Source organism: Melospiza melodia, chromosome 1 (genome assembly GCF_035770615.1).
Source record: "Melospiza melodia melodia isolate bMelMel2 chromosome 1, bMelMel2.pri, whole genome shotgun sequence".
Lineage (NCBI taxonomy): Eukaryota > Metazoa > Chordata > Aves > Passeriformes > Passerellidae > Melospiza > Melospiza melodia.
In genome coordinates, this window is record NC_086194.1 from 124,523,159 (window position 1) to 124,547,797 (window position 24,639).

General features: G+C 40.4%; 1 protein-coding gene and 1 long non-coding RNA gene across 12 annotated transcripts in view; one reads left to right on the forward strand and one right to left on the reverse strand.

The window, feature by feature from the left end:
* Positions 1-24,639, forward strand: part of DLGAP1 (DLG associated protein 1) — a 403,108-nt gene that overhangs the window by 323,441 nt on the left and 55,028 nt on the right. For 9 of the 10 annotated variants that reach the window (XM_063166836.1, XM_063166779.1, XM_063166794.1 and 6 more), the window contains one exon: positions 13,926-14,066. The exons of the other annotated variant lie outside the window; for it this stretch is intronic. In XM_063166836.1, coding sequence (XP_063022906.1) covers positions 13,926-14,066 — 141 coding nt within the window. The remainder of the gene's footprint in view (positions 1-13,925; positions 14,067-24,639) is intronic. 10 annotated transcript variants of the gene reach the window in all.
* Positions 11,212-24,639, reverse strand: part of LOC134423649 (uncharacterized) — a 44,034-nt gene continuing 30,606 nt past the window's right edge. Inside the window, exon 4 of one of the 2 annotated variants that reach the window (XR_010029163.1) lies at positions 11,212-11,920. This is a non-coding gene — a long non-coding RNA (uncharacterized LOC134423649). Of the gene's footprint in view, positions 11,921-22,273; positions 22,593-24,639 lie in introns of those variants that run through there. The other variant, XR_010029164.1, reaches the window with a different exon arrangement.

Genomic DNA, 24,639 nt, shown 5'->3' on the forward strand with positions numbered 1-24,639 from the left:
TCATGTTGCAAAAGTGGTAATGTCATTAAATATTTTATAAGACAAGGCCTGTTAATGCCTTTTGTGCTGCTGATGCACGTCATCTGCCAGTCAGCTTTCCACTTATCCTTTAGCTGCTTTGCTGATTCCTATCAGTTTGTCTGCTTAAAATGTGTTTTATCAAAGACTTTTTATTTCATACACTTTGATTCATCTCTACTCTCAATGAAGATTTCCTATTTAACTCCATTGAATTAATATTTTAATACCTGTTGAAGTTGAAGGCGACTGGCATGTCTTCTCCTGGAGCTGTATTTACACTGATTTCTCTGGTGCAGTCCCTGATGACTTCCCACAATAATCAAGACTGAGCTGTTTGCCATGCTTCACAGAAGTGGTTAGTTAATGAAGATTTGTTTGGGGACAGGCTGAAGCTAATGGCATGTCTCATTTCCTCAATAAAAACTGCTGTTTAGTAAACTGTATCTGATGACCTCATCGCACTCAAGTCAGTCACCATTTTTCCTAGGTCACTTATTCTGATTTTTACAGATAATGGTTCTCCAACCATTCTTTAATACTGTTTTAGAGAAAACTAATGATGTGTCCATAATTAATCTAGTCTCATAGATTTTTATCTTTCATATTTTGCTGCCTATGAAAAATGTAGGTATCTTTTAGTTTGTCAGCCAGCAACACCCCTCCAGAAGTCAGACTACACACTCTTCAGACCGTATTCAGATGCCCATCATTTATATAGTCATATTTTATATCTGCTAAAAGCATTATGGCATAATCTTACTGCTGTGCAACATTCCCCAGTGTGCATATGCATATTAATCGCCCATGGCTGTTAACAGTCATTTCCTCTAAATTTTGCCCGTATTTTAATTTTTTTGTTTCCCCCAGTTGCACCCTTCTGGTTAGCTTGAAAAAGAATTCTCTTTCAATTCCCAGTCCAATCTGTTGTTGGAAAAACAGGGCAGCTCCAGCAGACAAGTGTCATTCCTGTCTGAAGAAAGGGAATGGGTTACAAGCAGGAAGTGAAGAGGAGATGACAGTGTTCAGCTCTGGCAATCTGAGAGATTTTTCTGGGTCCCTACTAGGAAATCAAATTCTTTTTCCTTTTTTTCCTTTTGGTGTTTTAATTAGTAGAATTATAGTGAGGCCATGTCAGCTGACCAGATATGGTGGCTTGTAGAAATACAGCCAGTTAGTCTATATATACAGCCATATATAGAAATAGAGCCAGTTACCCACCCAGTCATGAACTATGAAACCATCATGTTCGCAGCTTCTGAAGTGGAAGAAATGGGGATAACTAGCACAGACTGCATTTAAAGAAAGAACATTGCTAATCTGTAAGCATACAATACCAGTGCTTTTTTCCTAGTTCTTTTAAACTGCATATAATTATCCTTCAGACAAGCTGTCCTTTTTCACAGATTCTTTCTTTTGTTCCTTTTTCCTCTGATTCTGTTCCATGTTGCTAGTTTGAATAATTATGTAACTGTTTCTGATTTTTGGAAAGGATGAGCACTGAGGTGGATTCCAGTTGTGTCGCTGGGCTCACAATCCCTTGGGCACCAAACTCAGCTGTTGGCCCATGGGCCAGCAGTGCCCACGTCTCACCATTCTGTTGGTGCTGTTTCACTGCACTCAAGGGCACTCAAGTAGCATCAAGGGCAATCCCCCCTTCTTGCTAAGCTGTATATCCTATTCCCTGTTGTGTTAATGACTCTTATGTATCTATTCTGAATTCTTATTTCTTCCTATTAGCACCATTTCCACTTGCATAAGGCAGCAGTGAGAAAGCTCCAAGCCATGTGTTCCTTGCAAAAACAGAAATTTGCAATCACAGAAGTCCTGTTGTGTTAGTAAAAACGTAAGAATTTGAGTCACAACAATGTCAGGAAGCAGAGTTCAGGTCAGGCTGGCAATGAACCATCACAAAGATGTGTCCTTTCCAGAACAGCATTTGAGGTGAGGCTATCCTGCATTGCATGTGTGAAATGCATGATTTTACTTCTTAAAGTGAAAATTTCTGTTAAACAGAAGTTAGCTGGCTATTGGAGAAGTGCTGGTAAGGCAATCCCAATACCCCTTTCCACTGTCTAACCTTTAGGGGAAAAAATTACCAGCTTTATAGAACTTTGTCAGCCGCATCTCCATTTTTCTTAACTTGATCTTCATCTAACACGGACTAGATGGAAAAAGCAGATTATGCAAGAATGTTTCTTCTGGCCACTTGAGGGTTTTAACAGCAGTATAATAACTAATTCCCCATCCTGCATGTAATTATGGCAAATTCTGCTGAGAGGATCAATTTTCTCCAGTCTCCATTCTCCCTTTATCTAATCATATTCAGTAGGAAGCTTTGCCAGTAATCTGGCTGGCTCAGTTCCACTTCAGGATAGTTCTTTTACAAAAATCTCTTCTTGAACAAGTTGTTACAAATACAGTACCATTACAGTATATTGTGTTCTTCCAACTTACAGATTTTAAAATGTAACATTTACGGTGAGAGCAAGGCCTATGGTTCATTCAGATGCATGAACTGTGTGGCATCAAGATTTTTATTAACTGCATTTACACATGGTGATTTATCTCATTTGATGCTTTCAGGGAACCCTCTTCTTGCTAATGGGTCAGAATTGGTCATAAGGATCTGCTCCAGCCCAAGATACAAAACTCTTAATTAGATGTGACACAAATACAGTTCCTTTTACAAGAATTAGGTTGATAATAACAGCAGTAGTTTGAATTAAGTTCTGATATCCAGAAAGTTATGGGCTAATTCCTTTTCCTTTCAATGTACCCTAACTGAAATATTAAAAACTCTAACTGCACACTGAAGGCAAAACTTTTTCCATGGCCAAAATGAGTTTTGCCATAAAAAAATACATCCTACATAATTCTCTTTGTATATTGGAAGTAAGCCCATTAACCTCATGTCTTTTGAAGCTGAGCAGCTGAGGGTACCTGCGAAATCACGAGACAATGGTGCAGGTGTGCTTAGTGCTTAGTGCTAGTTCCTCCATGGCCTGAGTGCCTGGCAGGCTGCCATGTGTGACCCTGCCCTGCTGGAGCTCGCAGCAGCCAAGGCACAGCTCTGGGTTCCACAGCTGCAGACAGAGCTGAGGACAGACAGACAGTTCTGAGCAGTGCAGCTCAGCTGAGTGTGAGCTGCAGCACAGCCTGAACTGCACCAGGGTGCCCTTTGTCTTTCACTTTTCTGGAAGTCATGCAGCTGCTTTGATACCATCACCCCCCCTCATGTGTGAAAATGGAAACTGTTCTCCCAATGTTTAGAAAAACAGGAATGCTTGGAAAGTCACGATGAGCCAGAGCTGTTGAAAGTGAAACAGTGGATGATATCAGCTGCACCTCCTGCTTCCAAGGAGACTGACATCTGATCCTGGAAACAAGGAATGTGGAATGATGTTTTTGATTTGGAAGGCTATTAAAATACTTCAACAGGTGCTCTACCTGATATGTGCCTGTTCTAGTGCAGAGCTTTGCAAATTTGGTATTAACAATGCTTATTTTCTTGAAAGCTGTTGTGCCTCAGTTTTGTGAATTTTTAATTTGTCATCTTTATTCAATTTTGAAAGATTTATAAATGGATTTTCCTTTCTACGTTCCTTGCATCAACAACTTGCATTACTTTCACCCCCAATTTAGTGAACAGATTGGTCCCAGGCAGAAAGCTGCAGTATGAATCCACATTTCCCTGAAGGATACCTGCTTATGCTTTTGACAAAGGATCATCTCAAACTGGAAATGGATAAAATGAGAACTTTCTTGGAAGTAGCTTCAAATGTGGGTCACAGCTTTCCAGCAGACCAGTGATGAAAATAAGATGTGGCTGCTTCCTCCTCTGACCCAATTGTTCTTCATTAGCATCAGCAATAAGCCCTTCTAAGCAGTACTGCAGTTCTCTGGCCTTTTAAATTCACACAGAGAAAGATCACTTTTGTGAGGCCTGAGAACAGCTGGTTTTACTTATGCATATATGATCATGTGGGAACAAAGGGAATCACTTAAAGCAAAGAGCCAATAATTTCTTCCAGAGATTTTCACTTAATGTATGGATGCCTGCTTTCCTTAAAGTCCTGCTTATAGCAAGCATTGCTTCCTAATAAAGAGACTAGAACAGAATGTAAGCACTTGCTGTCTTTCATGGTCATCTTTAAAAGAGAAAGATAATGCATAACATGTTCAACAAGATATTTTTCTTCCCAAAACGAAAGCTTTCTCACTTGCTCAGGGGCAAAAACCCTCTCAAGTACCAGGCCATGGTGATGTATTTTGTTTTTAAAAAAAAAAATTTTGGGAAACAGATGTTTAACACCAGGGCCTAGTGTTTGCCTAAGCCAACTCTCTTGGGGAGCTGCAAGAGCAAATATCAGGAAGACAAAGTGGTCGCTCCATAGGATACCTATAAACTGCATGTTAACTCTTGAGATAGACAAGGAGACAGAATGGCATTTTTGTAAGCCTGGGACTAAAAATTGGGATGGCAGTGACAGACAAGGCAAGAAGACAGATGGCAAGCCACAGCAGGAAGAGTGTTAAACTGTGGTCTCTAAGAGGGCCCACCATGATCACAGGGAGATTCAGATGGGACCAGCTGGGAGAGAATCTCAAGTCTGTTATGTTTTGAGGTAGATAATTTTCATCCTATTCTTTATAGTGAGTTTCCCAAAAAGACCCAGAAGAGCTTTTAAACTTGAAAAGATAAATTTTACTAGACTTTGACCTGGAGTGGTTGGCTTTTGAAATAAAATACAAAGGAAATTCAAAGTGACTCAACAAGATGGGATAGAAATTAATAAGAGTGGAGAACATTTTGATGAAGAAGCTGTGAGTGAAAATTGCTCAGGAAGGCAGGCAAAAGCTGCCCTGTGGAGCTGGATTGTTCCCTGCGTTTGACATAAAGCTCCTGTGTGGTGTTAAACAAGCAATTTCCTGCAAGTATCAGAGAGACACAGAATCACAGATTGGGCTGGAAGGGAGGTTTAAAGATCAGTTAGTTCCAACTCCCTGCCATGGGCAGGAGCATGTCTGCCTGCTTTGAACTTGTTTCATAGGTGTCTGGCTGGAGATGCCTACTTGCTTGGTTAGTTGCTGGGATAGAAGTGAAGTCACAGGGAGCTCTCCTTGGCATGTAGGAGATGATCACCTCCTCCTGCACCCAATCTCTATGGAATTAGTAGCCATTTTGTGAAGAAGTAGCCAAATGAGCTGAGTTAAGGCTTATAAAAGCTGTGGGGTTTTTTTACAGGTTGAGTACAGGGCACATTTAGAGAGCATCCTCAAGGAAAACTTATGTATGATGTGCACATAGATGGCTATGTTGATTATACAGAAAAATATATACTATAGACTTCATAACTAGACTTCTGTCCTCTGATTTCTCCCCAGCTTCAATTTAGTTTAAATTGTAGCTTATGCCTCTGTGTGTGTGGTTTTCTTTGGGATCTTCAGTGTTTGGATTTTGTAACAATTTGTGTTAATAATGAGACACTAAGTCATTTCCACTGTCATATGGAGTTTGTTTATAGGCAGAAAATGCAAATGCAGCCATGCGCTGTTGGGAATCCTATAGTACCTGACTAGCTCCAAGAGAGGTCCCCCAGTTTTTCCAGTATCCAATGTTGGTACAGGTAGAGCACTTTTTATGCTCTCTGTGCAGTATTTAATGGTCTGCAGGTTTAACCAATCATCCTAATAAAATCTCAAATATAGAAAATCTATTCTTTAAAAGAAATGCAGAGGCTGAAAAAGGCTGGAATAAAGTTAATCCCATAAGCTGTTACCATTTTTGCATTGAGTTGCAAGCCTTATCACACACAAATTCACTAGAACACAGTGTAAAAAGGTTAAAAATCAAGTATTTTTGGAAAGGTAGTAGTGATAAGTAATGTTTAAAAGAAAGGCTTAAACTTTGCTGTTTCGAACATGTTTGCCGTTTCAAAGAGCTTCCAGCTTTAGCTTTAATACCCTCCCAAAATGTTTCCTCTTTAAATTTGGCTCTACCCCCAGAAATAATTTCCTTCTTGAAACTGAAAACAGCAGTGACAGCTCTTCTGCATGTTAAGACGTCACTGCTTAAAATCTGATACCGCATATCCCTGCAGGCTCAGAAACTGGAGCTTTATATTGCTGCAGAAGGTTGATCTCCAGCTGCCTAATTATTCTGTGCAGCTGCTTCTTTCAAATCCTGTAAGAGCCTGGTGTATCAAAGTTGAAATTATCAATTTCTGCCATGAAAAGCTTTCATAAGTCTTATTATATATATATTTGGTTTTATGATTTCAAATGGATCCATAGAGAGTTGAGTATGTAGCAACTGTATAAGAAATTCTTTGAAAACTGAAATTCAGGTTTTTTTGTTTCATTTTTCATGTAATATGTCTTCATTCAGGAAAGATGCATTTTCAGAAGACTTGAGCCAGTGAAAACTTACACACCCTGACATTCGCTGAGTGCCTTTTGATAGTATAGTGTAATACAATACAGTGTTGGCTACAAAATATGTTTCTTGCACAGCTGTCCTTTGCATTCAGTTACTTGATTTCAGTAATAATGAAAAATAGCCTGTCCAAAGTAGTGTTTCATAACACACTGTAAACAATATAATTTGATCTCAACAGCATTAGGATGGTCAATTAAACAGAAAGTCGAGCCACCAGCCACCTGTTAAATCCCTTCACTGGTGCTCCATCACCAAGAAAGCTTGCCCTGTGCTCAAGCTCTCCCAGGGTGTTTTAGAGAAGATGGAAAGCCCAGAAGGTCACTCCAAGGGATTTCTGGGGGCAGAAGGAGACAGGGAGGCTTGGAACCCTCACAGAGAGGCTCAGTCCTGTGACAAGTCCTGCTAGAGCCACCCAGCTGTGACAACAGAGTCAGTGCTACTGCATTTAATATCTGCTGAAATTGTTGAATTTTGACAGATCTGACAACACTAATCATGTGTTTGGTGTTAGAAGCTTAGGATTTGACATAGTGGTAGACCTGCATATCTTAACTGAAGGTTTTAACACTGCTTTGAAATGGAAAGGAAAACATCCTCATGGATGAGGAAAAGGCCAAGCTACCTAATACCTTCTTTGCCTGTAAGATCAGGTGTTCTCCAGGTATCCAGCCCCTGAGCTGGAAGATAGGAATAGAGAGCAGAGTGAACTCCCCTAATCCAAGGGGAAATGGTCAGTGACCTCCTGCACCACTTAGACACACACAGGTCCATGGGGCTGGCTGGGATCACCCAGGGGTACTGAGGGAGCTGGTGGAGCTATTTTCCATCTTTTATCAGCAGTCATGGCTGGTACACAAGCATTTGTGGGATCGTGGACATCATACTTTTGATGTCCAGTTGGTTCACTTTAACATTCTTCCATATTTTAATCAGGACAAAAAGGTGTAGCAACATGCAGGTAAGCATGTCAGCGTGCAAAAGCTAATCATTTTAGAGTCACTTTTAAAATTCTGTCATTTTGTTTTTATTCTCTTACATAATATACAGAGGGATCCTCAGCTTACAACAAACATTGACACATCCATTGCAAATAGTGTATGCAGTTCGTACACTTTGCTGCAGGTTACCCTGCTACCAGATTCACTTAATTGCTTCTAAAGTTGGGATGCTTTTTTTAAGAACACAATTTAGGATGATGGTGAGTTTATTTTTGAAAGAATAACTACATCAGTGCCTGTTTCTGCAACCTAAACATAAAAATCACATGGGTGTTTAAGCCTTCATATTGATTTAGAAATACCTACAACATGAGTTGAGTTGGAATTTCTGTGTTTCAGCCATAAATGGAAATGTAAGATTAATTTTGACTGAAAGGAAACTTGCCAAAGGCCACTAAGTAACATTGTTTTGAATAAGCAAGTGCTTGCTGCTGTGAAGTTTTGCTGAGATTAGGAGTGAAAAAGTTAAAGGGACAGAGTTTCCAAAGCATTTCACTCCCATGTTTGTCAGTGGAGTGAATCCTAAAAATCCACTCAGAGCTAAACAGCTGATGTCTATGATTCAAAAACAGTGTCACACTTTTCTGATATATAAACATACACTTTTATAGGGCAATATGGCTAAACTATTTTATAAGCAACTGATAAATTGCTGTAACTTGTAGGGTTTGTCATCCATCTTGTTCTACTGACTGCCTGGACAAATAATAAGCCAACTATGCTTGTCATATGTTATCTTAAACTGATGACTTTTGCTTACATTGATTTTAATATTTTAAGGAGATTTTTTTTCTTCTTCTGTGGTTAGTTCTACTATTACACTATTTTTGTCCTCTGTGAATTCCCCAGTTGAGAACAGTTATTTTTTTTTAATACAGAGAGATAATTAAAAACTCTACCCATACATGCATCAAAAGATACTTGCACTTATGATAGTATTAATTTTCAAAAATTGTTCCATAAGCATTTTCAGAATTGACCTCTTTAGTAGGAAATATGTGGGGAAAAAAATCATATGGTGATTTGTGAAATTTTGCTTCATTACCAGGAAAAAAAAAATATTTGTTTCTATACCTCACAAGACTATTTCCTGATGTGTTCAACGTTGTGCATTTATGGTTTCAAATACCCCATTTCTTTACTTTTATGATACATTTTCATGATTCCATTCCCACTTATAAAACTAATTATGATAGTACTCAACATTGGCATTGTATTTCTCACCCTTGCAACAATTCACAAATGAGAAAAGTAAGGATTATTTGCCCTGTATCACTGATGAAAAAAACTGAAATAAGAAGGGAGTTGGAGCTTGAATTTTACTGTAGACCTTCTGATTCTAGTCTTTTGAGTACTGATAACACTAAGCTTCCCATCTGAATAATAAAGTTTTCTTCTTCTCATAGTATTAGCATATATGCCATGCTTTTAAATTTGCTTCTATTTTAATTTCTTTTCATTTAAACTCATTTCTATTAAGATTTTTATTTTTTTTTAATACATAGTTACCTCAATAAATTGTTTTTCAATCAACATTAAACGTGCTTTAGGAGTGAACTCATGGATCAGAAACTGAACAAAGGAACATATTTCAAAATTTAATAGTTATGCTTGTCTAATCAATACACTGCTAACTAAGATGGAGAAAGTGATTACTTAATAAAGGTTTGGCAGACTAGCGTTGTTTGTTGTCACCTCGATGAGGACTAAAGAAAGCAAGGATGCTCCCTGTGATAGCTGGACTTTTGATCCTCCTTAGAGAGAGAAATGGAAGAGATGAGGTTCCTTTTTTTATATGCATTGGTATATCTGCATGAAAAATGTTGTTCAGCATCTTCCTGTGGATCTTGTTTGTAACCTTGGTGTTATGCCTCTCTTTTTTTCCTGCTCACCAAATTAAAACTGGTTCCTTTTGACAAGTGTTTGCCATCAGTGTTTAGAATCTAAATCTTTGTGCAAAGATTGAAGTTACCCAAGTGTTTTATATCTATCTGAAGTTTCTGGATTTCATGTGAGATGGGAAGATAAGCACTTATAGTTGATAAGTTAACTTTATTTCCTAAAAATGGATTAAATTCTCAAGTTTCTTATTTTTTGCAACAGAAATGTTTGCACTCATGAGAAAATTCAGCTGACATCGTTTTGGGAAATCAAGGAAATAAATGGCAAAAACAGCTGTAAGGAAATTAATATTTGGCTAGTTTGCTTAGAGTACAGTGAATTTCTCAGTCAGAGCAGAGTTTCTATCTGCTACAACCATTAATTTTGCTGATTTACTGTAAACATTTGAAATGGCATAAGAGAGCCTAATTTCCTGCCTTTCTTTTAGAAATAGTACTGCCTGATTCCCACATGCAGCCCACTTCAGCTTGGAGTGCTTCTTGGTACTATTTATTGTTCATGTTAAGCCTGGTAGCGTTCTTTGAGCTCCCACAGTTCACTGCAGAGAGGGACCTGCAGGTCTGTGAGGCATCCCTGAACATTGAAAGTTCAAAGCTGCTTAGGTTGAGAAACCATCAAGATCCCATTCCGCAGAATCTCGAAATTGCGAAGTTTGTGTGTTCTGGTTTGTGACTCGTGAGGTGTAGGTTATAATCTATAGGAAGGAAGCGCAAAATTGCCTTGATTTTGTCCAAGAATGAGAGTTTCACAGAACTTCAGGAGCCACTTCAAACCTCTTGTAGTGACAAGATCAGATAAGAAGCACAGTGAAACACTAACTGCAGTCAGTGACGCCAGAGAGCTGTGCTGTTCAGCTGCAGTCTGTGCATCCATCATCCCCGGGGCAGCTGCTGTGAGTCAGCAGCTGACCCAGAGCCCAGGACTGATCCTCCCTCTGATGGCTCAGGAGAGGGGGGGTAACATGTCTGTGTAGGACAGATCAACACAGAGGGGTTATGGATGAGCAATTCCCATGCCCAGGGATGGGGGGGAAGCACCTTCCAACAAGGGCAAAAAAGTAAAACGCTCCTAGACATCAGGAGTAGAGCCAGATCTGTCCTGCTGACAGAACAGCAGACCCTGCTCTCCGTAAAAAGCAAACCTGGAGACATTTCTGTACTTGGTCTTTTGGGGAGTGAGTGAGGCAAACTGGCTGGGCTTGGACAGACAAGATGAGGTGGTCTGATCAGCAGGTTGTGCTGTTGTATCTTTGGAAGCTGTGCCTCAGAACTCCTCCTAACTTGCCACAAATTCCTCATGGCAATGTACACATTTGTCAACAAATTAATAAGATCTTCTAAGACCTTTTAAAAGATCTCTCTTTTTGAACTCTCAGGCTCATTGTCATCATGTCCTGCAATTAATGCAGTTTATGTAATTTAGAATATTACATCTGATCTGATGAGACTTCCATTCTAATCATCACCTTTTGTCATTATTAGATCATTTAAATCTACATGCTGATCTGCTTAAGTAATTCTAGTCTCAACCTCTACCTCTGATTTAAGGTGGCAATATCTAAAAATATTTAACCTTACATGAATGAAACTTTGAGTAGCCAGCAGCATGTTTGTAAGTGTCCAGGAGCCAGTGCTAGGGGGCTTGATTATTACTGCTGAGGAGGTGAGAATTTTTCTTTTGCTAGCTTGTTTGAACAGTTCAGGAGAACGTGTTCTTCAATCATTCTAGACAACTAAACTTCATTTTCTGTTTTATAACCCAAATAAAAATGTCATTTTACTTGTTTCCTGTTAACTCTCTGAAACATCTTGTGCCTCTGCCTTGGCCAAACAAACAGTCCGCACACTGTGGTTCTGTTGGACAACTAGAAACTGTTTGCTCATTTTGTTGACCCAGTTCCAGCCAAGCAGTAAATGTGGAATACAAAAAATTCCAATTGTCTTGGTCAAAGTCAGAAGAATCAGGTTGTCTGTAATATTTAGTTGCCAGTGCCCAGAAAAATGGGTGTGAATACTTTCCAAAAGAAAAGCTTTAAAGAGCATATGTGATTTTAAGGATTACCATGAGCAAGAGGATTATTATTTGAGAGACAAAGGGAATAAGAGAGTACAGCACATTAAAAGAGAGTTGTTTTACATCAAAGGTGTAGGATGGTTACACACTTTGTATAATACCAGGCATTGGCCAGAGAGCCAGACAGTTGGGATTTAGATTGAGCTCTCAAGCTCTTTCAGCTTTTCTGATTTCAGCTCTATATAGCAGTGTCTGAAATATGCAAAGATGTTTGCATTCAGAAGAGAATTAAGCAACAATAATCAGCTTACAGATTTCTGTTCTGTGATATGCTGAAGAAAAGAGAAAAAATCCAGACATTTAGGTCAAATATAAAAAGCCTCTGGGCTGTTTGGAGTGAGCAGCCAGTTGAATGATTCCAGGAAGAAATTTCTATTAAACATCCCATCAAAATAGCCTCTTCTCTTCGGCAAAATGCATAACTCCACATTTAGTGTCCTTCATCTTGTCTTGAGATTTGTTTCCATCATCTGATCGCAGCTGAAATCTGAAAAAAAAAAAAAATGAGTGTGTACTTTAAAATTATTGTGCAATACATATTTAAGCCTAAAAGTTTTGATTCTATCATAAATTTCAGATTAAGAAAATTTACAATCAGCATTATTATGGCAATAGATCAATATTGTCTAGCCCAAAGGGCAGAAGCTTAATTCTCTTGCATCTCATTTTTCTTCCTCTGCCTGCAGATGTAGCTTGTAACTTACTTGTAGGTCAGATTTGAGCCTCAAAGCTGTGACAGCATTCCTGTAAATATGTTTGCAGCTGAATGACAGTTCCACATTGTCTGTCCTAAGAGCTGAGCACAGCAATTCATTAACTCTGAACTATCATCCAGCCATTTGACATATCCCTATGTGTATCCCAACCCTCTCGGGACTGGATTGGTAAGTTCCAGCATTCATCAAATAAAGCATCCAGACTCGTTGCAATAAGCCTACTGTTCATGTAATGAAATAAATGCAGGGAGCATGTAAATGAGTCTTTGGCAGCATGAGCCCTCGGCAGCAGCGGAGTTCGGCATTCCACTTTCCCGATGTTCCCGGACCTGAGTGCCCCTGGGGCCGGCCCGCTGGAAGCAATGGCCTTTCTGCCCAAAGTGTAAAATGCCATCGGTTAATGAAAGAATGTTCATAGCTCATACATCATCTGGCAGGCTTTCCTTCCTCTGGCAGGGCTTCCCAGGGCTGCGGCGGAGGCAGTAACAACAGCAGGCAAACACCAGAGGGAGTCATTGTTCTACTGAGAAAGGAGTGCCTCAGGACACAGGGTTTTAAATAGCGTGAGGCTTCTACCCAAAGAAAAATGTTCAGGTGACACGACTCCACAAAATGTAAATGGTGAAACCATTAATTCTAATCATGTTTTAAAGAGTTGGTGTTCTTCACCAGTTTTCAGTGCTGATTCCAATGTACTGCTTCTTTGTACCAAGCAGTTGCTGCATAACGCCCACTCACCCTCCAGAAAATTTTTTACATCTCTTCTCAATACTAGAGCCTTACAGTTCAGTGTTAAGAGCCAGATGAACAGCCAATGAGAAGTAACTTTTTTCACTTGTTTATTACAGGAGTCTTTTCTCCTGGTCCATCCACACAGGCTGATACTCGGTCAGAGTGCCTGTGTCTTGACTGGTAAAGTCCTTGTACCCTCAGAGTCCTGGTTCCTCAGAGTCCTGCTTGTGGAAAATGGCCAGGCTGCAACCATCTCCCCAGCTGACTTAGACTTCCCTGGAAGCAAATCTGGATACACAGATAGGAAAGAAGCGAGTGGGTTATCTACATACTGGAAATGGGCTGCCCTTTCAGCAGCTATACCTGCATTTTATGCCTGCTGAAAGTCTGGCTGCCCTATGCTCATGAAGTTTCAGCTGGCCACGATCAGAAAAAGTGCATCCCCTGGGCTCTCCATAGAGAGGCTCTTGCAACTGCTCAATTTGCTCTAACTGATTGAAAGAAAACACAATCAGCCCCAAGGTGAATCTGTGCCAGTATCTTTTAGAGGAGCATTTCAGTGAGCAAACTGACCCAATTCTATTACACTTCACACAATGCTGGGGCAGGTGGAAAGCTTCTCCAATTCACTGCTGAACTTCCAAGACAAAGGACTAAAGTGGAGAGTCACTGTCTGCTTTTTCCGTGCATGTAATGAATGCTTCTGCTCTGACTGCTTTTAGTTTCTGTTGTTGAAATGGTGCTTAACTTTCCACAGCCATCACACTGACTGTCACCTGTGGAATAAAGCAAAGATCAGCTCACCTGTCTTTTCAGCAGAAGACTTCAAAGCTCTATTTTCTATTCTGAAAAGGGTATTCTGTAAAAATCACCCTTTCATTGATGAATACCAAAGTAAATCCCAGCTGAGCCCAATGTTAAATTGTATAACCCTGGCTTTCACAATGCTGCCAAGGTGAAGGATTCTGCAACAAAACTATTTTTCCTAACAGTTCTATTGCAGGTGTGTAAGATCTAATGGAGATGAGCCTATTCTCTTCTTAGGTGTGTCAGCTTTACAGAGCTCACCAGCACAAAAAGAGGATCTTGGCATTCTTACACTGGCGAACCTAGAAGACGCTTCATACATCCGGGTGGATGACTTGCATTGTCAAGATCTTTTAAAAGATCTGGGCGTTATTAGAGGTGGGTGCTTAACTGTTGATTCATTAAAACAGAACCATACATGAATTATCCAGGCGGTCAACTTTTTTCTTCTGGTGGGTAAAAAAGAACTCTGACAGAACTGGGATCACACTCTTGCCTCAACTACACCAATGTGAATGTAGAGGAGGAGAACTGTATTTAGGTATTTGATGATGTAGATAGGCAAAATTCTCAGAAACTTCTATGCAGACCAGATGTTCAAGTAGTTTTGATTTTACAAAGCTGTTTAAATATCAGTATCTCTGTGAAGTCAGGTATGATTCCTTGGTTGCAAAATAATTAATTGCTCCTCATTATGAAAGTAAAAATCAATATAAATCAGTATAAATTTGATACTTCTTACAATATTAAATAAAAGTTCTTATAAAACTTTTTAATAAGACTTCAGATTAGGAAAATAAAACTCCCTGATCAAAACTCTTATAGTCAGTGTAAAGTCAGAGGTTCTCTGCACACTTTAAGTTAGACTTTAGTGGTAGTGTGCTGTCTTCAGAAATGATATTGTCATACAGTATCCCTGGTCCTGTTTCAGTTTCTTTCTCCCTCCAACTCTGCTAATACAGCTGTTTTCAAGACCCATGCTGTGAATATGGACTTAAATTAAAAAAAAAAAAAAATAAAAAAAAAAATAAAAGAAAGAGAAAGGGTGGGGAACAGGGGAAACTGCTACCAGTAAAGACAACTGTCATCAGATCTTGTCCTTAATACATGCTCTGGAAGGAGCTGAAGTGATCCTTTGTGAACAGCCCATTGACTGGGGACATTTCCATTACAGACTTTCAAACACGTCCGTGTGTCATTTCTCTGTGACTTGCTCACAGCTCCTGAGCAGTGCAAGTGTTTCTTCTGCAGCAGCACACAGCATTGAAGTGATGGGAAATAACCTTTTTTCTACAGCAGCTTTTATGATGAACACTGATGTTTGGCCTGGAGAACACTGGCTTGCTGGGGAATGGATAGAAGCTGCACAGGAGCTTGTGGCTGTGGCAATTGTCCTGTATTAAGTACAGATAGCCAAAACAAAGTGTTTTATAGACCTGAAACAGCATGTTGTCACCACCCAAAACATAAAATCATGGTGAATAGCTCTTAAGACAAAAATGCCACAGCAAACATTGGAACTGTCATATTTGTGTAAACCCAAGAGAACTATAAACAGTTAAAATCTGAAATGCCAAGCATGACTTACATTCAAAGCTATTCACTGTGATATTACCTTAAAGCTCAAAAGGCTCTGCCAGGCAGGTTGCAGGGACAGCAGAGGAGGCATTTGTAACATGACAAGTAATTTCTCGCTAAGATCTTTCAGGATCTGGGTCTGTGAAAAGAAATCTTCAATTGTGAGAACAGGGGAAAAAAGGATCAGCTTGGCCTTGGGAAAATATGGCTTGTAAAGCTCATAGAGCTCTCCTTTAATAACACATTTTTAGATACTTGTGCTTTTGAATGCCTACTGTAAAGAACACCCACCCTTTGGAGACCTTTCATGAAGACATATCATCTATGATAAAAATTTATTTTAGTCACGTCAGTGTGTGTGTCCATATGTCAGACTTCTCTTCCTTAACAGGGAAGAGAAGCACTGGACAGTAGTGCCAGTGGCAGCACAGAGACTGATTCCCAAGAGTAAAACTCTGAATGACTCTTACAGCCATCTTTTATGTTTTCTTCATTTCTATCAGAAGTTGTTACATCAAGGTATTAAGTCACTTTATTTGATGTTTGTGGTCTTCTGAAACTGAAGCCCTTCCACCTCATCTGAAATACAATGTCTACATTTCTGCTACAGCATATTTTCCTTCTCAGCTGTGTCAAAACCCATTTACCAAGGTAAATCCAAATTATTTACGTATTAAAAACTCATCACTCCTTTGAATCACCTGAACAGTTTATTCCTCTCATTTCAGTAAAGAATATTTCTTTAGCAAGTTTACTGGATACCTTCAGAACTTGATGGAAATTTATCACTCTTAGCCTGTCATCAAAGTCATCAAAGTGTTTAATCAGTGTCTGCCAATGCTGAACTGTTAGCATCCACTTGTCCCCTTTACTACAACACCTTAGTTTGATTTATGCAGCTGAATTTGCCTCAGGAAAGTTTCATAGGCCTCAGCCTGGGATTTGCATGAGGTTACAAACTCAAACCATGTTCAGGTCCGTCAGGAGCAGTCCCAGAGCCAGTTCTGTTTCTCCTATGCTGTGTCCAGTCTAATCAGTGTTTCTCACTGGAGCCTGGATCCATGAGGAGTCCTTTGGGAACCCAAGCTCTGTCTAGCTTCTTTTGCTAAATTGGAGAAGCAAAGGTTGAAGTGGTCCATCCTGAATCCTGTCTTACTTCCACTTTCCGGGATCCTTTGGGAGTAGATTTCTCACCCTAGTTCTGGTTTGGCAGAAAAGACAAAGTGCAAGCAGGAGACATTTTTGTATATAAGTTTAAGGACCTCTTTATAATAATGTGATGGCACTGTGATGGCAGTTACAATGTCCATTTCCATCATTCTGTTTTCCTTCATCTCTAAAATGGCACACAAAACACACCCACTCCAGAATGCCCTGTGATTCATGTGAAAGCCTTGGCCAAGCCTGTACTTGACAGCTCTTGTGCTTTGCTGAGGATTATTTCAGGGGGCAGTCAAGGAGAGAACGACTGAAGACTGAAGCTGTTTGTATACACACAGATGTGTACTCCTGGGCTAACATTTCCCTGCCTGGCCTCAGGAAGACTAGATGAAACACAGCACTAGCTGCTGAGTCAGTGAGGCTCTTTGAACTGATAACTGTGGCATGTTCTGTGATGTGGTTTGCCTGGAAACATATTTGTTTCTTTTGAAAATACAAAATGACATCAGTTGTAGTGTGCATTGAAAAACCTAGGCTGAGATGGCAAGCTGTTTCAGTTCATAAATGATTGCAGATGTTTGGGTGAGGCTGCAAAACACAAGGCTTTTCAAGCGTGTACATTTGGGGAAGGAAGCTAGGGACACATATAAACATGCACATAATTGTTATATATTGCAGCCTGTCAGCTGGTCCCATTTTGGAATGGCTATTATTAAAGATGTGCAAAAGTAAGTGGAAACTATGATAGCTGCAATGCATCTGGTTTTGTGAGTGTTTTCTATTTCTGACCCTATAGGCTTTCTTCCCTTTGTCTGATGCCAGTTACATACTAAACACATAGAACTATCAACAGGCTGAAAAAGAGGCCTAGGAGGTATACTGCTGGTTCTTATTATCACCAGATTGCAAAAGCATATAGCCTGAGCTGGCTTTCAAGCAAGCTGAGTTGCAGCTCTATGTCCCAGGAGCCTGCCTTGCAGAGCAGGATCTGGATGGTACCAATTTAGAAAGCTCTCTAAGTTTGTGATGCCCTTTAAGAGAATGAGTCATTTGCCAGAGTCACAGGCCTGGGAACAGGATAGAAAGAAGAGCTACTAGATAAAGAACTATTGGCATTAGGTCTTCCTCCTGATCTTTGAATTTGGGCTATTTGGCCCTGAGTTCCAGAAGGAAGGTCCAAGTGGTTCTTGCTGACACAGACAGCATCAAGAGTGACAAGGGCTGTTGGAGGACATGGACATCTTCCCAGCCACAAGAAAATACAAGTCATTGTGTGCCTTCACCTTCAAAAAGCCAATGGCCGGCAAAATCTGTCATCACAATAATTTTTTTTTTTTGTGTGTCCTCTTTGGACCAAATTGCAGCCTTTTAATAGCTTGCCATGTGATAATTCTAACAAATCCTTTATCTGACTTGTTCAGCCTTACCCTCTATGCAGCGGCGGGCAGAGTGAGGAGGGCCTTGCTGCAGTGTGTTTGCAGTTGTTCTGCAGCATTATCTCTAGCTATGTGTTGAGTTCCTGTAAACCCAGCTACTGACATCTTTGCACTCCTGTGTTTATTACTGATGAGAATTTAAAAATAAAGCTTCAAGTATTAACATAGCAGAAAAGCTCATCCTTCCGTTCTCTTAAAAATTAAACTGTCAACTACTTTTTCAAAGTTCTCCTTTTAGGAAACTGCAACTTTTGCAATGTGCAGTTGGAAGATGGATAACATAATTTCTTTCCTGATCGGTGTTGTTCTTTTCTATTTGACAGACATTTTATTTTAAAGTGTGGGTATGATATAAGTGTGCCAAAAATGCTAAAATTGAAGTGCAGAAGGCTAGGAAAGAAAAACTGGTTTTTTTATGAAATGTCAAAAACTATTTAGATGTTTTGTTTTTACTCCATGGATTCAAGAAGCAGTGATGCAAATAAATCAGAATCTTTTTTTTCATTAAAATAAATTAAAATCTCCTAAGGAATATCACATCAGACTAGTAAGTAATTGCACATAATTGAGACTCACAAGTGAAAAAAATGGGTTTCAGGTACATATATTCAAAAAAAGTCTGTAAATATTGATTGTGTGTGCTAGAAGGCAAAATTTAGCCAGTGATTTCAAAATTCATCACTGATATTCTGTTGTTTGTTCTTTTCTCGGTACCCCCAACTCATAAATATGTTTCTGTTTAAAATGTCTTCTCAACGTCTGAAAGTAAAACTTAGCAGCTGGGAGGAGAAAAATGCACAAAGTCTTTGTAGGTTCTGTCCACACAAACAGCAGCAGACAGCAACTTAGATTGAAACTGGTGTCCCAAGTGGCACCAGGGACTAAGGGTTTCATCAAGAGCAGCGTTATTCATAGGAACAACTGAAAAATGTTGGGACAGCCCACATGACTGGAGGACTGTGATGGATGGCTACAGGCTGTTTCAAAAAGACAGGCAGGACAAAACTGGAGGAGTCTCGCTCTTTATCAAGGGGAATTTCTGATGCATAAAAGTCAACCACAGCAACTGTGCAGCCCTACAGAATGCCCTTAAGATCAGAGAAGGCATCTTCAAGGGGAATGTTTCAGTAGGCAACTTCTACTGACCTCCAAACCAAGACAATAAGACCAACAAACCCATATTTGGGGCACTTAAGCAAGCTGTGGCAGGTTCACAGAACCTGCCTCATGTGGGTGACTTCAGCTGTCCAGACATTTGTTGGAAGAACAGTACAGCAACTCATGTTATCCATCAAGTTCCAGGAGTGCCTAGGAGGACTGCTTCCTCATACAAATATTAGAGATGTGCCAAGCAGGAATGAGGCACTGCTGGACTCCCAAACCGAGGGAACCTGCTTAGAAATGCCCTGATCAGTGATAGCCCTGGCCGTAGTGATCACAGTATTGTGGAGTGTGGGATCGGCTGGGCATACTGAAGGTTAGTACTAAACCAAAAGTTTTAGACTTTAGAAGAGCAACCTTCAGCTCAGTCACAGCTCAGGTGGCAGGAGGAGCAGGTGGAAAGGGAGGGTGGTAGTGTCCTCTGGAACCTTCCATGGAAACAGGCTGGAAAGCTTCCAGAGAAGGGAAACAAGGACAATCAAAGGACTTGAAAGTCTGCCATATGAGGAAAGGACTGGGTTTGTTTGCCCTTGAGAAAAGAAGGCTTAGGGGAGACCTAATCTTGCAGGGGACCCTGTCTGAGAGAAGCTGCCACTGCCATGCTAATAACACTAACACAAAGCAACAAGTACCTGATAGCAAGATGGAAGCATTACTGAGACAACAGAAGTGCTTGGTTGCATTAATTTTATGGCAACATCCAAACTCCTGAGTCAGAACTTCAGTGTCTAGCTAGGCTGTACTCTCAGTAGTGATGGTGAGCATCAAAAGGAAGGGGAGACAACACTGCAAAAACTGTTGTGCTGCAAAGAATGTGAAGTGAATTTTTGGTTACATCATGCAAAAGCATACGATTCTGCTTCATAGAACGTAGCATATTTCTGTGCCTCAAGTGATGAGAGTTTCACTCTTTGGCTGGTTCTGGGGTAAGATGTAAGCCTGGGTCATGTCCAAGCAGAATTTACCTGCAGTGATGGCAATAGCATGTTACACCAGCAAGGACTAAAGACACTCTGGTGCTGGAGAAAATTCTCTATACTCTGGATGTTTTGGTCTGAGGGCTGAGGAGCACAGCTGCCTTCATATTCTCCTTTATTGGGCAGCAGCACGTACCAAGCAGGCTGATCTCCACATCACTCTAAACTCAACATTGCTGGCAATTACAGCTCATTCTTTAGGAAATGCCATCTTGAGAACATGATTTGAGGTATTGATCTAAAAGCTATGTTAGGTCTGGAATCTGTATTCCTATTTAAATCTCCCAGCCACAAGAAGTAATGGCACATAGACAGTTGGAGAAGGGTTTGCTTGGCCAAGGTGCTATGCAGCAGAGGTAGTTCCTCTGTAAAACCAGTGGCTTTGCTTAGTCCCCCGGTATGCCAGAAGGGGTTTTATTAGGCTTTGCAAGATGTAATCCAGAGGACCTCACGGGTTTTTTCTCCTTTTTGTTCTGCCTTGGACAAGAAGATAATTTCAGATTGAGGCATCTGTAGCATATGTTTTCTGCAGAGCTGGTAATAATAGAAACATTGCAGTGAGGTCCCTGCATGAGTTACGTCACTTGTTTTTTGACTGGGCAATCAGAGAGGAGCTAGCAAGGAAGCCTGCTGTCAGTGCTGGAGAAAGGATGTAGGTCCTGGCAGCAAGCCCAGGCCTGCTCAGCAGATCAAAGGCTCTTCCCTTGGCTCCCATAGCAGCCGGAAAAGCAGCTGCCCAGTACACTTTCAGCATCCTTCGTTCCTTTCTCCTCTGCCAGCAAATAACTTCTTTTGCTCCCCACCTCAGCAATAGTCCCTTTTTTCCCCCCTCGGTATCTGCCAAGCAAGGTCCTTTTATGGAAAGTGCTTGTGTTTACTACCTGCAGATCTCAGGGCCAGCCAGTGGGAATGCACTGGGAATACTCTGGTTCTCACATGCTCCTCCCTTCCCCCAGATATGCTCCCAGCTGAGACTTTAACCTGAAGATGAGGCAAAGCTGAAAGGAGCAAGCCATGGTTCTAAACCACATGCCGTTTTCCAAGCCAGCCTGATGGAAGATTTGAATTTGGAAAAGTACTTTTTGTGCCAAAATAGCATAACAGCCATGCTTTGAAACCCTTCCCACTCACCTCCCAGAAAAATAAATAATGTGGGTTTTTTGTGGGCTTCTTCGTGGTGGTTTTTCCTTTTTAAATACACGACTGCCTTCCTCCAAAGCTGCTGCTTGTCAGTGCTGCTCCTGGCTGTCCCTGTTAACTGGTTCCTGACGGGAAGTTTGTCTGCCATGAAAGGAGAGTCAAGCAGACGTGTCAGAGAACTGCAGACTGTGCAAGAAGAACACTGTGTCTGCTATTGCACTGCTGTTTCTGCTTCAGTTACACTATGGGCTGGCTGATGGGAGCCTTTAAAAACAGCAGCGCTGAGCTTCAAAGGCTCATGCAGCCTTACATACCAAATTACTGCTAAATAGGGGATGAAAGCCTGACCCTTGAGTGCCCCGCTGGCAGGGTCTGCATCACCAGCACCTTTTCTCCTCCCCGGTTTGGAGAGTTGATCAGCCCAGTAGTGTTAGGTGAATAAGCTGTCCTGCACGAGTCTGCTAAAGGTCTTGAAAATATTTTTGTAGTTGCTTTTGTAAGCACTGTGAGGCACTCCAGCCTACAGTCACAGCTGCACTGTGGATATGAGGTTTGCCTTGCTCAGTTAGCAGTCCCCGAGCTTGGGTTTGCTGATTAATTATCTGCCGTCATCACGATTAGTATGGGAGCAATGTCTTAAAAGATTTTTGTTCCAAATGTGAGCCTCTAATGGCTATTAAAACTGTGAGTGTTTGGGAGCTCCTCTGGGGAGCTCTTCTCCCTATGTTCACACACTGCTAATAGCACCTTCATAAGGGTTTGCCTGCTACAAATTGCCAATAATTAATAATATTCTATATAGAAGCATCAGACACAGTTAATGCGTGTGACTACAGGCTGGCCCAGTGCCTAGCCCAGATGCTTTGTAGGCAAGTTTTTCTCTGCCTCAGTTTCTCCTTCAGTGAAATCAAGAGAATATGAGACAGTAATGTTTGTGGGTGGGTGGGGGAAACCATTGGAAGGGACAGGTGCAGAAGCGTAACAGGTTATTTTCCATAGCTTTCCTTATTATACCTGATGCTTTTTTAATGGAATCTAATTTTCTAACTCATCTTTTGCATAAATATGCCACATTAGACATCAGTGGTACGGTGGGGAGAGTTAGAATAAGTAAAGAGAGTGAACTTCAGGATCATTATCACCAGAAATACAGATAATTGTTTATTATCATAACTCTAATGAGGCACAATTATTCCTGCAAATTTTTTTCTCATTGTTGTCCTTAATTGTTCTTCTCCATGTGTCTCCTACCACCATTTCTTTATTATATATATTGCAAAAATGCCTCATGGGTCCAGTGAGGCACCAGTATCACAGGAAAGCAGTGGAGCTCCTTGAGTATGTGCAGACTTTTCTTTCTATCTCCATTTTTTGTCTTCTCTGCCTTTATTGGCATCTTCTTGCTTGCCTCTTCTTTCCTCCCTGTAAGTCTGGTTTCCTCTTTACTACAACTGAAACAAATAATTTTGATGAAACAAATACAAAGAAGGAGGGCAAAACACTCTCTTGTGTTTTGTTTAGTAGTGAAACACGCAGCATTATAAAATACCAAAACCCCAATGACTCTGTAGGGAAATTCAGATAACAAGTAAAACATATGGACACCCAGAGTAAATACGTGGATGCACGAGGCAGGATTCAATTCAAGGTCATGATGTGTCTGTATCCCAGGAGGGATATGAGATAGTCATAGGCCCTGGACTTCAACACTTTTCAGAATTCTGGAAAATTAATCATTACAGTAAGTTTTTAAAGGTTTTCAAGGAGTGGGTGAAGAAAGCAATTTGTCTTGAAAGGACAGCTCAGCGCTTTCTTGATCTTTTACTGTCCCGGTAAATCATTTATCAGAGAAAACTTTCAGAGAACTCCCACACAAACTATGCTAGACAGAGCCTCCCAAAAGTAATATTACTCCTCCTTTATGCTTTCCAGACCTAAAAAAAGAGAGGCTGTAATACCAGGGTGGTACAGGCTCCTGCTTGATAGTGCGAGAGTTTCAAAGCTTCCCTTTTCTGAAATATTAAGTGAATTGTTCGGGACTATTTCAGGATGTGCATTTCTCATTTAACCTTGCTTTTATATATTTTGTTTCTCTGATACCTGACACAAAATTCAAAATAGTACCAGAGTGTGAGGTCTTTTCTCTTTTGAATTATTATAATGGAATATGAGCTTTGTTTTGTTTTTTTTCCCCATTAATTGTTCTGGTTGATTTCCCTAGCTTAGAGCAGAGGTGTGGTTTGGAAGGCTCAGATTTTAAAATATTAAGAGAAAGGGGGAAAAAAGGCAAAAAGGAGGAATTTCTCGCTTCACATTAGAGGCTCCCAGAAAATCTAGGATCACATACATGACTTCTGGAGCAATACATTTTAACTTGTGTTCATCAGTTATGAGGTTTTGTCTGGTCTAAAATATCCCAAACTATTCACTGTCATTTGTATGCAGCATCAGTTCCAATCTGCAGTAACAATAAGGAGGTATTAAAAAGGAATTTCTCTCTATATTTTGAGTTTCAAATTATTCAGTTGCAATTGGTTTATAACAGGAATATTAATTTAATTCAAGGACCAGAGCTTTGAGAGCATTCTAACAAATTGTTAAGACTGGCAATAACAAATGGGACTATGAGGAATAATGGATAATTTCTATTATTGTTTTCTCCATGGCTGTAACCTTTTCCTCATTATAGATATTAGCACATTGTGAAAGGGAAGAGTGTAGGAGGCACAAGGAATAACTTTGTGTTAATTTTCAGCAAGAAAAACAAAAGCAGGAGTTCAAAAGTTTTGTGTCAAAACAAAGTGTATGCGCAGAGAAAGTAGCTATACATGCAAGAGAAATGTATTTTTATCGTTATTGTTCTTATCATTATTATTTGCACCTAGCATGAACTGATAGATTTTAATAAAGCTCCTTCATCCTAATTATGTAATTAGCCACATTTCCCGTGGGCTGTGAGAAACCTGGAGAAACTGAAAAGGGGTGAAACAAGTGGGTAGGTGGAGATTATAGAGAGAGAATGGGCTGAAGTGAGAAAGTAGTCCAGGGGAAAACAGGCTTCATCTGCTATGTTTCTCATGGAAAAATTGTCCTCACCCTTGCCGGCCTTGAAACTTGGAGGCTTTAATTGTGGACTCAAAATAAGAAACCTGTGGTTTTCTCATTCACATGGGCTCCGTCTGCCTAACCGCAACATCTGTGAAGCAGCTATGGTGTTCTAAGCTCTCCCAAACCTAGAATTTTGCAATTAATTTTCTGGAAAAGCTACTTGAAACAAAGTGACAAGAGCCTGTATTAAATGTTCGGTAACATGTAATTCATAAGTGTCAAATGCAATGTTAAAAATCCCCCTCTCCCTTGCCCTCATACCTATCCATACTTTGGTTCACCAGGAAAATTTGATTCCCCTCACCCCAGAGAGCATTTACCTGGCACACAGACCTGTTCCTTGTGCCCTGACTCATCTCTGCTCTGGGACTGTGTCTGCCTCCATCTCTC